The sequence below is a fragment of the Megalobrama amblycephala genome, linkage group LG19, assembly GCF_018812025.1.
Source record: "Megalobrama amblycephala isolate DHTTF-2021 linkage group LG19, ASM1881202v1, whole genome shotgun sequence".
Lineage (NCBI taxonomy): Eukaryota > Metazoa > Chordata > Actinopteri > Cypriniformes > Xenocyprididae > Megalobrama > Megalobrama amblycephala.
Window position 1 is genome coordinate 7598844 of NC_063062.1, and position 13182 is coordinate 7612025.

Consider the following 13182-nt stretch of genomic DNA (forward strand, 5'->3'; position numbering starts at 1 on the left):
CAGGGGTGAAATGGTTGTTTTTTGAGTGGCTCTGCAGGCCAAGGATGAATAGGAGAGTGTTTCCATGGATACTCCTTGTCCCTGAATGATGATGCGCGGAGGGAGAGCAGGTGTGGGGATGTGCCACAAAGACAGAGATTGATTAAGAATCCAGAGAGGCATTAGACATGCAGGAAGAGCTCTATAAACGAATCCAATGAGCTCATGCATGGAAAGCATGAATAGAATCAGGCCACATAACACAGATGATTTACAAACCTGCACACTGTTGTTTCCCACACTTGTTGCTCTCTTAAAGCGACGCCCTGTGCCCAATGCATCGCCCAGCAACAGAGCCAATCTCCTCTCAATCGTAGCCTGGAAGATCTTGTCACTCGCACGCGGGTCCAACACTCCCAACAACACTGAACAACCACAAACAATATGTAATACATGACATTATGGCACTACAATTGCTCATTTCCATTTTAAAAATAGACTGGTTATTTGATAGTATAGTAACATTAGTATAGTAACATTACACAACAGTAATATTGTGAAATAGTATTTAAATTTGTATTGCAACTGTTTTCTATTTGAATATGTTTTAAAATGTAGTTTATTCCTGTGCTGTAAAGCCGAATTTTCAGCATAACTACTCCAGGCATCAGTGTCACATGATCCTTCCAAAATCACTCTAGTATGCTGATTTGGTTCTCAAAAACATTTCTTATTATTATCAATGTTGAAAAAAAGTTGTGCTGTTCATTATTTTTGAGGAAACTATGATACATTTTTTTCAGGATTTTATGAAAATATATTTAAAATAGAAATATCTGCTGTACATATATATATATATATATATATATATATATATATATATATATATATATATATATACTACAGACCACCTTTTCTAAGGCAGTGTATTTTGGAATACCAGTGTGTTTACTCACCTTCAAGCCATCCTAGGTGTATATGACTTTCTTCTTTCTGATGACGTATTCAACTTACAAAGGAAGTGTTATGCCTCTCAGTTCAAAACGCTTATGCTACATCCTATGCCTTCTGTATTCAACTTACGAAAAATGTGCAACTGATGCGACAATATTTTACTTTATAACTTGTTAAATATGGATAGTTTTCTTACACAAATGCATTGCTTCGCTTCAGAAGGCCTTTATTAACCTCCCGGAGCCACGTGGAGAATGTTTATGATGGATGGATGCACTTTCTTGAGCGTCAAACTCGTTGCCCCCATTCACAACTTGGACGCATCAGGATATTTATTAATATAACTCTGATTGTGTTTATCAGAAAGAAGCAAGTCATATACTCCTAGGTTTGAGGGTGAGTAAATCTTGGGGTAATTTTCATTTAAAAAAATGTGAAATAATCATTTAACATCAGCAGGCCAGTACCTGTTCTAACCCACGAAGAACGCAGCAGTTGGGTTGTGTTCAGCGCTGGGTAGTGGAAAGCTAATGGTGAAGAGAAGAAATAAACATTAAATATGAACAAATATAATTCTATTTTCATTAAAACATAGCACACTACATTGAAGCTGCTTTCTAGTTGGTTGAAGTTGTTTTGGGAGTGTATTTATGTAATAAAACAGTAATGAGTGTGTGGACTCACGTTCTGCAATCTGGCGTACAGGGAAGCCCAGGTAATAGCTGTACTCAACCATGTTAAGTTGTCGAAGCAGAGCGCTCACCTCTGTCCCTGGCACATACCCGCGGATATCACGCACCGCAAAGGTGATCTCTACTGGAACCTTCTGCTGTTGTGCCGCCATGCCCACAGGACTCAGTGTGATGTTTAAAATCTACAAAACAATTCAGTCTCTAAGATACAATTATCTGAAACTAAAGTAATTAGACATTAGAATGACTCATTCTCCAGAAAGGGATTTTAAAAATTACTGTGCAAAAAAAAAAACATCCTAAAGACATATTTCTGTGCAATTTTAAAAACAAAAATATCCAGGTTTTCATCAATCAAGCATCAAATGTAAAATGTGAGCTACAAAATAAATAAATAAAATATTATATATAAAATTATATTATTATTTTAAATTACTTATAAATTATTAATTAAATACATATTTAAATAAATATATAAAACAAATAATCTAGTTACTAAAATAGTAGAACTAAAAAAATTGAATAAAAATCTTAATATTAAAACATGAAAGCTCACAAGTCTCTTCAATCACACTCACTGGTTTAAAAGACTCATACAATTTCCGAAAGTTACTGAGTGAAATGAATAAGAGACATTCGTTTTGTTGCCTTGACAACGTATGAATTGAGCAGTCATGCTCTTTCCTTATCCAATCAGAGCACATAGTTGGAGATGATGTCATCCCACTTCACTGAAGGCAATCAAGCCTTGAATTCACATCACACAAGTTAAAAGCATGCTCCTTTTTTGCCAACATCAAAAATTTGCTTGTTCCAGAATAAAAAGTAGCAATCTTTACTGTAAAATTTGGCTAGTTTACATTAGGATCATACACTATATAAAGAAGTCATTTAAGAAAATCAGAATGAAATAGAATTAAGAGGATTTCAAGGGGTTCAGTGTCAGGATATTGGTGTTTTTAACTCAGCTGAGCTCTTAATACTGTTAACTGGGTAAAGCAGTCAGCTTACATTTACGGTGAAGTTTGTGGACTCCTGTGAGCGTCGGCGGACTTCAGCTAAGGCTGTGATCAGACCCTTCTCTGTCTGCTCACTGAAGGTACACATACGCACATCTACGTGGCTGGGTACAAACTGAAGTACTGCAAAACACACACACAAAAAAAACTTTAGTGAAGATGTTAGGTAAAATTCATGATATCTTGACATGCAACAAAATATAAATAAATAACAATTGTGACGTAGTTTGCACTGCAGTGTACCTGTGTGTACATGGTACTGCAGGCCTGGTACAGGACTGATCGGTGATACGCTCATAAAAGAGCTGGTGGTCCGAGCAGAGATTCTCAGGGCATTGATGACTGATATGGCGGTGTAAACCACTGTACCAGACACAGCACGAAACACAAAATCTGGAGGAGCTTTCACTACCTATGACACATGAAGAGTTTATTATGAACATTAAATGTCAAGGATATTTACATCTTTTCTGTAATAGCAATTTCACATCCTTCTCAAGCACATGGAGAAATATCAAAAAGCCTTTCTGCAAGCCTGTAAAATTCAAGGCTGATTTTCGCACTGTTTTTAAATGCAGAGAGTTGCAAAGAACCAGTTTGTTCCCAGTGAGCAAAATTAGGTGTTGTCTGTTCATGAGGACCCAAGAGATAAAACAGGAAGGGAAGATTTTATCTATATGTTCCACTGACACATCACTGGATTACAAAACATATTTAAAGTTTCTGTGATTCAAACCAAGAGTAACCAGGTTAAACAATCCCTATTATGCTACATTTTTAAAAGAAACAAAAGCTTAAATAAATTCTGCCTAATTTAAAAAGAGCTTCCTTGGTCTGAATAATAGAAGCTACTTTTCTTGCTCATTTCAATAGGGATTTCTTGAGAAATTACTGGTGAAAAACACCTAAATTTGTTTTCCACTCAAGTTGTGAATTCAATTTATGCAAAAATAGTAATAATTACTACAAGTTCAATAGAAAAAACTTTTTTTTTTTTTTTTGCATCTAGATGTTTTCATCCTGTATTTTCATGCAATATCCCAAAATGTGCATAAAATATAACCATGGAAACCCGGATAATGTTCTTTTAATAAAGAAAACCAGAATGATTTTAGGTTAAATATTTAAAGTGTATATTTTCTGATGCTGTTTTTTTAAAAGCACAAATATTCAAGGTATTTGTAATTGTATTGTTTAATATTGTTTAATAGTTTAGATGTAGTAGAGTTGCTGTCACTGCTTGAAATCAAAAAGACAAGCAAAAAAACAGAGGACAAAAACACAACATAGCCCTACTGATCACATGTCCACAGTACCTGTAGCTCCACTGAGCGGTTGTACTCTGCTTTGAGAATCTCTCTGACTTTGGCTTTAGCATATCCAACAGTGGACCCTGGAGGAAACCCTACAACAGAGCAAATATCAAGCTTGATGCTATTCCTAGAGCCTTACATATAAAAAGAACATTAAAATCAAAAAAAAAAAAAAAGCTTGCATGGTTGAAAATCCAGTTATTGTTTAAGGTGCATCAATGCTTTATCGGTTAAGTCACACATTGATCCTCAAAAATTAACAGGAGCACTTTGCTGGTGTAAAAATATGTATACTGTACAGCAAATTCATTTTCAATATGTCTTACCGACTCTGATCAAGTAGGTGTCAGGTTTAGTGATGTTGCAGAGATACTTCCGGGCAGTGGTTGTTGGAGGGGTTGTGTTTAGGGTTGTGCCTGATGTGTCTTTCGCAGTAGTCACCATTGTGTTGTTGGAGCTTGTGATAGTAAAAGACGTGACAGTGGTGTCATTATGTAATTCTGGAGAGGACGTGGTTGTAAGGCTACTGATCGGTGTGGTGTTATCGCTATCAGTAACCATGGTGTCAGAGGGTGTTCCAGACACGAATCCTTCGTCAGCCATCTCGGTTGAAGGAGGGGAGGAGGTGACATTGAAGGTTGAGCCAGTTGGTAATTCAGAAACACTGATAGAGCTGGTTACTAAAACAGTGGGAAGTACACTACTAGGAAAGAGGGTCTCTGTTGGGAGTGAGGTGATAATCCATTGGCTGTCATTAACAGAAGACATGCCATCTGGTTCTTTAGTCTCTGGAGGTGGGCTAGTCACCAGTAAGGAAGTGTTGTACGCTATAAAAGGTGTGGTAGCCCAATCAGTGGTTGAGTTTATATCTTCTAATGAAGTTGAAGGGTCAATTGAGGGTGTCAGTGTGAATGACGGCTCCAAATATGGCACTGTAGTATCCGGTAAAACTTCAGAGGGATCCAGGATAGTGGTGTTAAAAGGCTCAAATCCAGAGATATCCGTTGACGATTCCTCAGTCCAGGAACTGTTACCTGCAGCCTGTAGATCTTCATCAAACAAAGCTGTTAGCATGTAACTTGGGTCAATGGTGTAGGTTCTAGTGCTCACAATATTTGTGGTGCCCACCGGAATGAAAGAAAAAACACTAGAGGCTGTCTGATTGGTAGTGTGCTCTGGCAAGCTACCATTGTCCTTCGTCAGCTGGATAGTGTAGTATTCTAAACTGTTCATGTCTGGTAAAAGAACATCAGTGGGTTGGATGGTAACAGTGCCTGCCCAGTCAGATGCCAACTCTGAGCTCTCGTTGACAGACTGGTTCTGGTTTAAGACATCTGAAGTTGTCGGGACAATAGGTAGAGAATGGACTCCGGTTGGTTGAATGGTTAAAAGAGATGGAGAAATGGTGTGTCCAAGGTCCGATGTCAAAACACTGGTAAAAACTGGAGGCCTTGATATGGTGAAGGGCACAACGTTTGTAAAACTCTGAAAGGTTGTTATGTTTTTGGTTAAGTCAACGTTGGCTCCATCTGATGTTGAATTGCTACTATAACTGGAACTTTCAACAAGTTTGCTGGAGAAAGAACTAGTAACACTGGTAGATGAGGGATACATTTGTTTGCTGGAAAATGACATCACCACTCTTGTGGGGAACGTAGTGTCATAGGTCTCAGAGTTTGAGTCCTCAAAGTCATACACATCAGATGGGAGATTGGAAACCAGCGAGTAGTCGTTACCTTCAGATCCCATGAAGGACATTGTTTCTACGTAATCTCCAGAACCATAGTCCACATCCATGGTGTTTGTTGGGAAAAAGTCTTCGGGTGGACCCATAGTTTGCTCGACAGACGCTGAAGTCATTGTATATATGAAAACCACATTACTTGGCTCTAACTGCTGATAGCCTGGTTGGATATTTGGGTAATGGCTGGCTTGTAACTGAAGGTCTCGTATTCTGCTGGATGGTTCCAATTGGTTTCCAAAAGGAACATTAGTGTCACTGGCTCCCACTGTCCCATACTGTGTTTGAGGGGAAGGAATGGGATATTCATCAGGAATTTTCAAAGAAGAATTTTGTCCAACTGAAGGCAAGCTAGAAGGCACAGATGAATCTGTTGCCTGTGAGATTTGGGGAGCTGGGCTGATACCAGACCAAGATAAGGGCACATTACGGAATGTAGGCACTGGAGAATTTAGTTGTCGAGGTTGTCTGGAGGAACCTCTGTGAATAGATCCAACTGCCTCTCCAGACTTTAAGGAACGTAAAGGAGGTGTGGCAAGAGGCTCTGGGATAGTGGCAGAGTTCAGGGAGTAAGTGAATACTGATCCAGTGTTGAAATTGTGATTGTAATTCTCTGTGGATTTGGATGAATCCGAACTAGGTGAAAGAGAAAATCCAGACAAGGCGGTGGATGCATTATGCAGCACTTCCATCGAAGACTCATTTGGCATGTTTGGAGCCTCCAAAGGCCAGACTAAGGAACACACAAAGACAAAAAAATCCAATAAATGAAATTATCTGATGAAATGTAGAACTATAGAAATAGCAATAAAACTATATGGAAAACAGTTAATTGAACAAATCAATGCAGATATCTGCCTTATCAATGCAATTTAACGTACGTATCTGTAATAGTTCTAAAAGGCTTTATGAACAAAAATGTTCAAAAATAGAATTGGCCTTAATTAAGATTATACACTTATATACACATTATAATATTTAGCCTGTGATGTTAAAATGCTTTACATTATTATTATTTTTGACAACGGACCTCATTCATGAAACGAGCAGAACAAATTTTTGTGTAAATCACTTGTAAAGCTGTTCTGACGTAAAATTTCAGAATCATGAAAGTGTTCATTTCATAAGCAGTGATTTTGCTAATTGTGCATGAGTGTGCATGCGTGCTTTACTTATGAATGATTGGAATTCATTAACATACACACATTTAACTATCAAATCTGAGGTTTACAAAGCGAAGAGTTTTTGGGAAGGTCTATTTTATGCCCAAATTATTCAGAATTTATGAAAAGTTTCATGAATGAAGCTCAACTTAACCTGAATGACGCACAAGAACAAACCTCTTCAGGAAGTTCAAACGTGCTGCCTAACCAACGAGGTTTATTCTCGTGTGTTACGCAGCAAGTTCAGGTTAGACTGAGCATCTGCTTATGTTCGCTGATCAATGTTTACATGTGAGTAAAAGCCGAAATTAAATCTAATAAAAAGCTATCGAGTCTCTTCAGAAAATTTGGACTAAACCGCTCAATTCATATGAATTAGTTTTACGATCTCTTTATGAACATTTTGAAGCATCAAAGCGGTCATTCGAAGGCAATCAATGGATGAACAGACATCTCTCAGATTTCATCAAAAAGATCTTCATTTGTGTTCTGAAGATAGTCTTACGAAAGTCTGACGAGTGTGGAACGACATGAGGGTTAGTAATTGATGACAGAATTTTCATTTTGGGGTGAGCTAACCCTTTAATCACAGTAAAACCCAAAGCAGTGTGAGATTACTGGATATTTTTTCACAGAGTTACATCAAAAAGTTTGAGTGAGGACTTTCATCATGCCATTGTGCCCAGATGCTTCAAGGCTTTTTCTCCTGCATAAGTCACATTGTCGTGATTACCCGAGTCACAATCTCACACATGTGCAGGTGGTTTGGAATGTGCCAAGGCCATGAAACAGGAGAGTATTTAAATAATTAAGCGTGCCACTTTCAAGAAGGATTCCTGAAAGCAGTATCGGCCTCTCTGGTTTATATTCCACTATACGTTTTATAAACTTTCCATTTGCATTGCTTTTTACGGTGGGTGCTGAGGTTGGGCATAAAAGCTGGCAGTGTTTGGCCTGATATTCAGAAGCAGCTGCACAGTAATGAAATGACCCATTCTGAGACCATGGATAGAGAGCAAAGGTGAGGAGCTTCTTAATGAAGCATGAGCAAAACAGTCTTAAGCACTATACGGATGTGACTAGTTTTCCAATAGGAGGTTAGGTAAATTCATTTTAACCTGTGTCAAATAATAATAAAATCAAATTTTCATTGTGCTACCTGGTGCACTTTATGGATTTAGACATATTTACTATTTCACAGTATTGTGAGGTAAATATTGCAATACTTGATCACAAATGTTGTGCAATAAATAAATAAATAAATGAATATTAAGCTAGATTTCACACATGCAGTGTGATTTTTTCCAAATAAAACAATTTCTAACAAAAATAATGTAATACCATGACCTAAATTTCAATATAATATCATAATAGGATGATTTGCAAAGTGATCAATGTGAAACTAGGTCAATGCATATCCTGAGATGATTTACAAATTACATCAAACTAATTTTTCATTCATGCTACGTGTTTTGCCATTTATATTCAAATGCTTATGCTGGCACAGCCAGTCATCTGCAACAAATCATATACATTGCGACTCAAGGTTCAAAAGACATCATAGTGAAACTCATAACATGAATATGAGTAATAGAAAAATAGTAAACGTTCAACAACGTCTTGGATTCAAATCATAAACCAGATGGATTTGTGATTCAGGAATAACTGACATCACTCAGCCTTCTGATGAATTCCCCCTGACACATAGGCTTCATACAGATGACTTGTTTATCCCACAATTCTATATATATATATATATATATATATATATATATATATATATATATATATATATATATATATATATGTAAAGGACATGAATATAAGAGCATGCTTTCATATAAAACTCTGGCTCTGTTATGCAAAAAAAAAAAAAAAAAAAAAAAAAGCATTAGAGAAATATCCATAGTGTGAGCCAAGTCCACTGACCACTTTAAAGATGATGAAAAGCAAGAGGGAGAACAAATCTGTGACTACAATGAAGCTGCAAATAAGAAACAGCTTTTTGGCATTATGTAATTTACTTTTTATCAAATATACATCACACAACAGCAATGCGCAAAAGAAACATCTTATGCTACATTAATCAGGTCAGTATGCTCTGAGTTTGGGCTTCTTAAGAGTAAATAGTACTTTGATAGTATATGAGGCCGCGTTACTGCCTGGGCCAAGTGTTTGAAGCCCCTATAAAGCAGGCGGCTGTGTAAAACAATGATCAACTAAATAACAGAGAAAGAGAACCTGAAGCAGAAGAATGAGAAACAGTTGTTAGACCTTAATGGCAGCAAGAAAAAAGTCTCAAAGACACCATCACTCAATGTTGTTACTATTAGCTAAATTAAAATGATTAATCTTATGACTAATATGATGACAACGGCTTAATGTTTCTTGTATGAATTATATTACATACATGCACCATGTAAATTATATAGCCAACTTTATTATTTACCAAATATTATATGTTCAGTTTAGCTACTTACATCCTATCGCACAGTTTTATTAACTGAAGCGTTGCGCTGGAATTAGCGCTCAGCAGCTTCTGTGAACATAAATCCCACCTACTTTGATTTGATTGGTCATGTTAAACATTTTGACATTGACTAGCACTATCTGACCACTGACGCAGCTCAGATGAGAATTTTGGTTATCGGTGTTGCTCAATATCCTTGCAGCACCAAAGTAGAATTAATATTATTCAATTATTTCACAACCTTTTCTATATACTTTTCAGAAAAATAAACCTCAATGGTAGGTACGGCCCTAATTGGAAATGATATACAATAAATATATTTTGTTCACAAATGATATTTACATTGATTTTTCTTTGTTTTCTTCATGGCAATATTTGTCTCATATTTCATCTTAAGTTTGTATGCAAGCGTCTGCATAATGGCTAATTTTAGTACCTTAAAATTCAGACATTTTAAATAAAGTTCATACATTTAAAAAATATTAAACTATAAGCTTAAAAAGGGAGAATTCCTCACATTTTTATTTAAAAAAAAAAAAAGTTTAAAAAAGGAATAGTCGCAAACTATAGTCACTAGCTTAAAAGACAAGCAATTTATCTACGTTTTTGAAAGGCCATACAAAAAGCTTTATAATCTTCATACCTTTAGCTTACTTTTTATGCATTATGATTTGGGACACTTAATACATTAAATCTTCCATACTATTTATTATATATAGTATGCAGATTGGAACACAGTATACAGTATCTCACAATGTAAAGCAATGTTGGTGTAAAGTTTATTATTAAAGCAAAATTATGGCATTTCATCTGCATGATTGATAAAGCTCTAAATCTCACAGGAATTATCAATATCCACAGTTTGATGAATGAGTCTCTTTGAGAGGGAAGGCGACAGTCATTAATTAGTCTTTTTACTGTGGCAATAAGTGGTTTAAATGGCACACGGGTGAATACTAATGTGCTCAACTATCTCAACCAAACATCAATTGCTGATCCACCTTTTCTCAGGTCACTGAGCAAGACTAAAGTTAACAAACAGGACAGAAGAGGCACAGATTACCTGACCTCTGACCTCATTGGATGAACGTTCGGACATTTAGATTTCTATTCGGAGACCCCTATTCCCTCTGGAGAAATTCAATAAAACATTAAAGCCACAACCACCCATGTTTTTCTGTGCTAGGCCAATCAAAATGGGCTGTTGACCCAGTTTTGAAAACACTACAACTGCAAGTCATGTAACACATCCATGACTGACAAGCAAAGCAGTGGACTCTTGTCCCTTAGCACTAGTCTTTATTCTCAACAAGAAAATGACTCCAGTTAAGTCAATCAAAGACCTGCAGAAAGCAGATCAGTCCAATCTGTACGCTACTATTATTTCTGTCATGACAACTCTCTGAGTGTTTGGCATGGTAATGGATAAGACAATGCTGATATGTTTGTTCTTGGCGGAATAGATCTGCTACACTGCTGCTGCTGCAGAGCAAGTACAGGATTGCTACTGCCAATACATACACAACACACTGATGTGAGCAAGAAAGACATGCTGCTGTCGTACAATATAGCATACATTAATTACCCATAGCAGATCTATACAGGTGGAGCTGGGGAAGGTGGAGGGTTTCTGAAATGTAAGCAAATATAATAGGTGGGCTAAACATTTTGCCAATAAAATATGTATATATATCATATACAGTTTAAATCCCTATGTATATGAACATTAGTCTGACCCTTGATAACATAAGCAAAATAGAATCAAAAAGACATTTATTAAACCTTTGAGCGGTACGGTCCCACATATGGGATTTTTATTTCTGTGCCCCTGGGCGTACGGTACCACATATGGGATTTCGAACGTTCAGCGACGTCACATAACTGCCAGATTCAAACTGTGCTTTCGCGCTCTGGCTGCGAGACGGAAGCGCGCAGCTCTTGTCATATATCACAGCTATGCAGCGTTTTCAGCCACATAATGTTTCTTTTAAGGTTTCAGACATTTAAATATGCATAAGCACCATTAAAACAATACATTAAGAGTTTTATAAAATACACACTGATGTCCGACATCAGTGGAAGCAGCAATAACAAATATAATTTGCCGACATTTATTCATATCAGACGCACATAATGGGCCTAAGTAACTATAAAGTTTACTCTATTATTCTTCCAGTTCACCAGCCACTTACTTGCATATATTTCGGGAGAAATTGATGAATTCACCTGCTGTAAATCTGACTGACAGGACTCTTGTGAACTGCAGCGCAAACTAAGATGGCGGCGCCCATCTCGCATTATAGATCAAGATAAAGATCATTTATAAAGGTTTTAAAACGACAAAGCACACTCACTTACACATATTTGAGAATCGGAATATCATATAGTTGATGACATGGTAAGCAATTTTGCGAATATTTTAAATATAAAAGGAAAAACAAAATAATAGCGATCCATCTGTCATACAGTGTTATTGTTGCTGCGTTCAGCGCTCGTGACACGCAAGGCGCGTCGCCATGGAAACATTAAAGGCAAACGTTCTAAAATAACGGTCGCCTTAAAAAAACTCACTCTGGGGGGACAGTTAGAATATTTTAAACTCACGATCGAAAGGGTTAAAGAAAATCTAAATGACTAAGACATTTTCAAACCATTTTTATTCTTTAATGTCCTAGCATCACATTCTTATTAAGCCACAAAAACATGAGAAGAATGAAAAAAAAAAGGAAATCATGTAAAAAAAAAAAAAAAAAATAATCTATTTGTGTTGTCATAAGGACAACACAGAAAACTAACTAAATAAATAAATAACTGAAATACTAAAAAGCATTTATTTGATTAATTTCCTTTAATCAGTTCAAATAATTAATTTCACTGAATTAAAAACTAAACAACTGCTCAAGAAATCATCATCACTCAAAAATGTTTCAGGGTGGCATTTTTCATAAATGTAGATGCTCTAGTAAAAAAAAAATATATGCAGGTAAATATTGTTGTTTATTATTAAGTATGGTTACATTAATGCATATAAAAAAATAATTTAATATAATGCCTTGAGTGTGGAAAACATGCTTGGATTAATAAACTATATTTTATACTGTATAAATACTGTATTTTACATTTTGTATTAAATATTTTCATGAATCTACTTGACGAACAATAGCTGTTCTATTTGACCAATAGCTGAATCTACAGACAATAGCTGTTTGGTTTAAAAGAATAATTAAATATAGAGATATACTGAATATCATCAAAAAAATATTATTTATTATCTAGCTACATTGCCTATCCCTAACTCTACCTTTCTTCTCTTTAGTATGCTGTCTGATAAAGTCCACGAATATTTCTTTCAAAGTTTAACCTTTTAAACCAGAATTTTAACAATATATTCTTGAGGAATTGTTGGTGAGCCGCACCAAGTGAAATGATGTAAAATGGCACCAAAAGAAACTCTGACAACATTCAAGACAATTAAGTAATTAATGATGGAGTGACTTAATAATCCTGATCGACGGACAAGTTCAATAATTAATTGTAAGAGAGTCACCTTCAGAATAAACGAGTAGTGTTTATCATGAGTAATGGCAGGGAGCCTCTCGCCCGACAGACGGGCAGCAGGGGAAATACCGTGACTCCACACAACAGTGCAGCAATGACTCCTCTGCCACCTGGTACAGAAATGTAACCGTGTAACGCATGGACAGTCTGGCAATTGTTAGAGCTATCGCTTTCACAGACAGCGAGATCTACCCAAGAGATACATGTAAGATGCTAATGTAAATGTCAATGGGACAATGCACATGTGCAACAAATGTGCAGTATTTAAAAGTGATTCATAAAATATTTGCTAC

At 36.2% G+C, this 13182-nt stretch overlaps 1 protein-coding gene across 2 annotated transcripts in view; it reads right to left on the bottom strand.

Annotated features, from left to right (window-relative positions):
- Positions 1-13182, bottom strand: part of si:ch211-1e14.1 (UPF0606 protein KIAA1549) — a 77332-nt gene that overhangs the window by 31579 nt on the left and 32571 nt on the right. For both annotated transcript variants that reach the window (XM_048168701.1, XM_048168702.1), the window contains exons 3-9: positions 4284-6431; positions 3961-4049; positions 2888-3056; positions 2637-2767; positions 1618-1807; positions 1401-1460; positions 259-404 (exon numbers count right to left, since the gene is read on the bottom strand). In XM_048168701.1, coding sequence (XP_048024658.1) covers positions 259-404; positions 1401-1460; positions 1618-1807; positions 2637-2767; positions 2888-3056; positions 3961-4049; positions 4284-6431 — 2933 coding nt within the window. The remainder of the gene's footprint in view (positions 1-258; positions 405-1400; positions 1461-1617; positions 1808-2636; positions 2768-2887; positions 3057-3960; positions 4050-4283; positions 6432-13182) is intronic.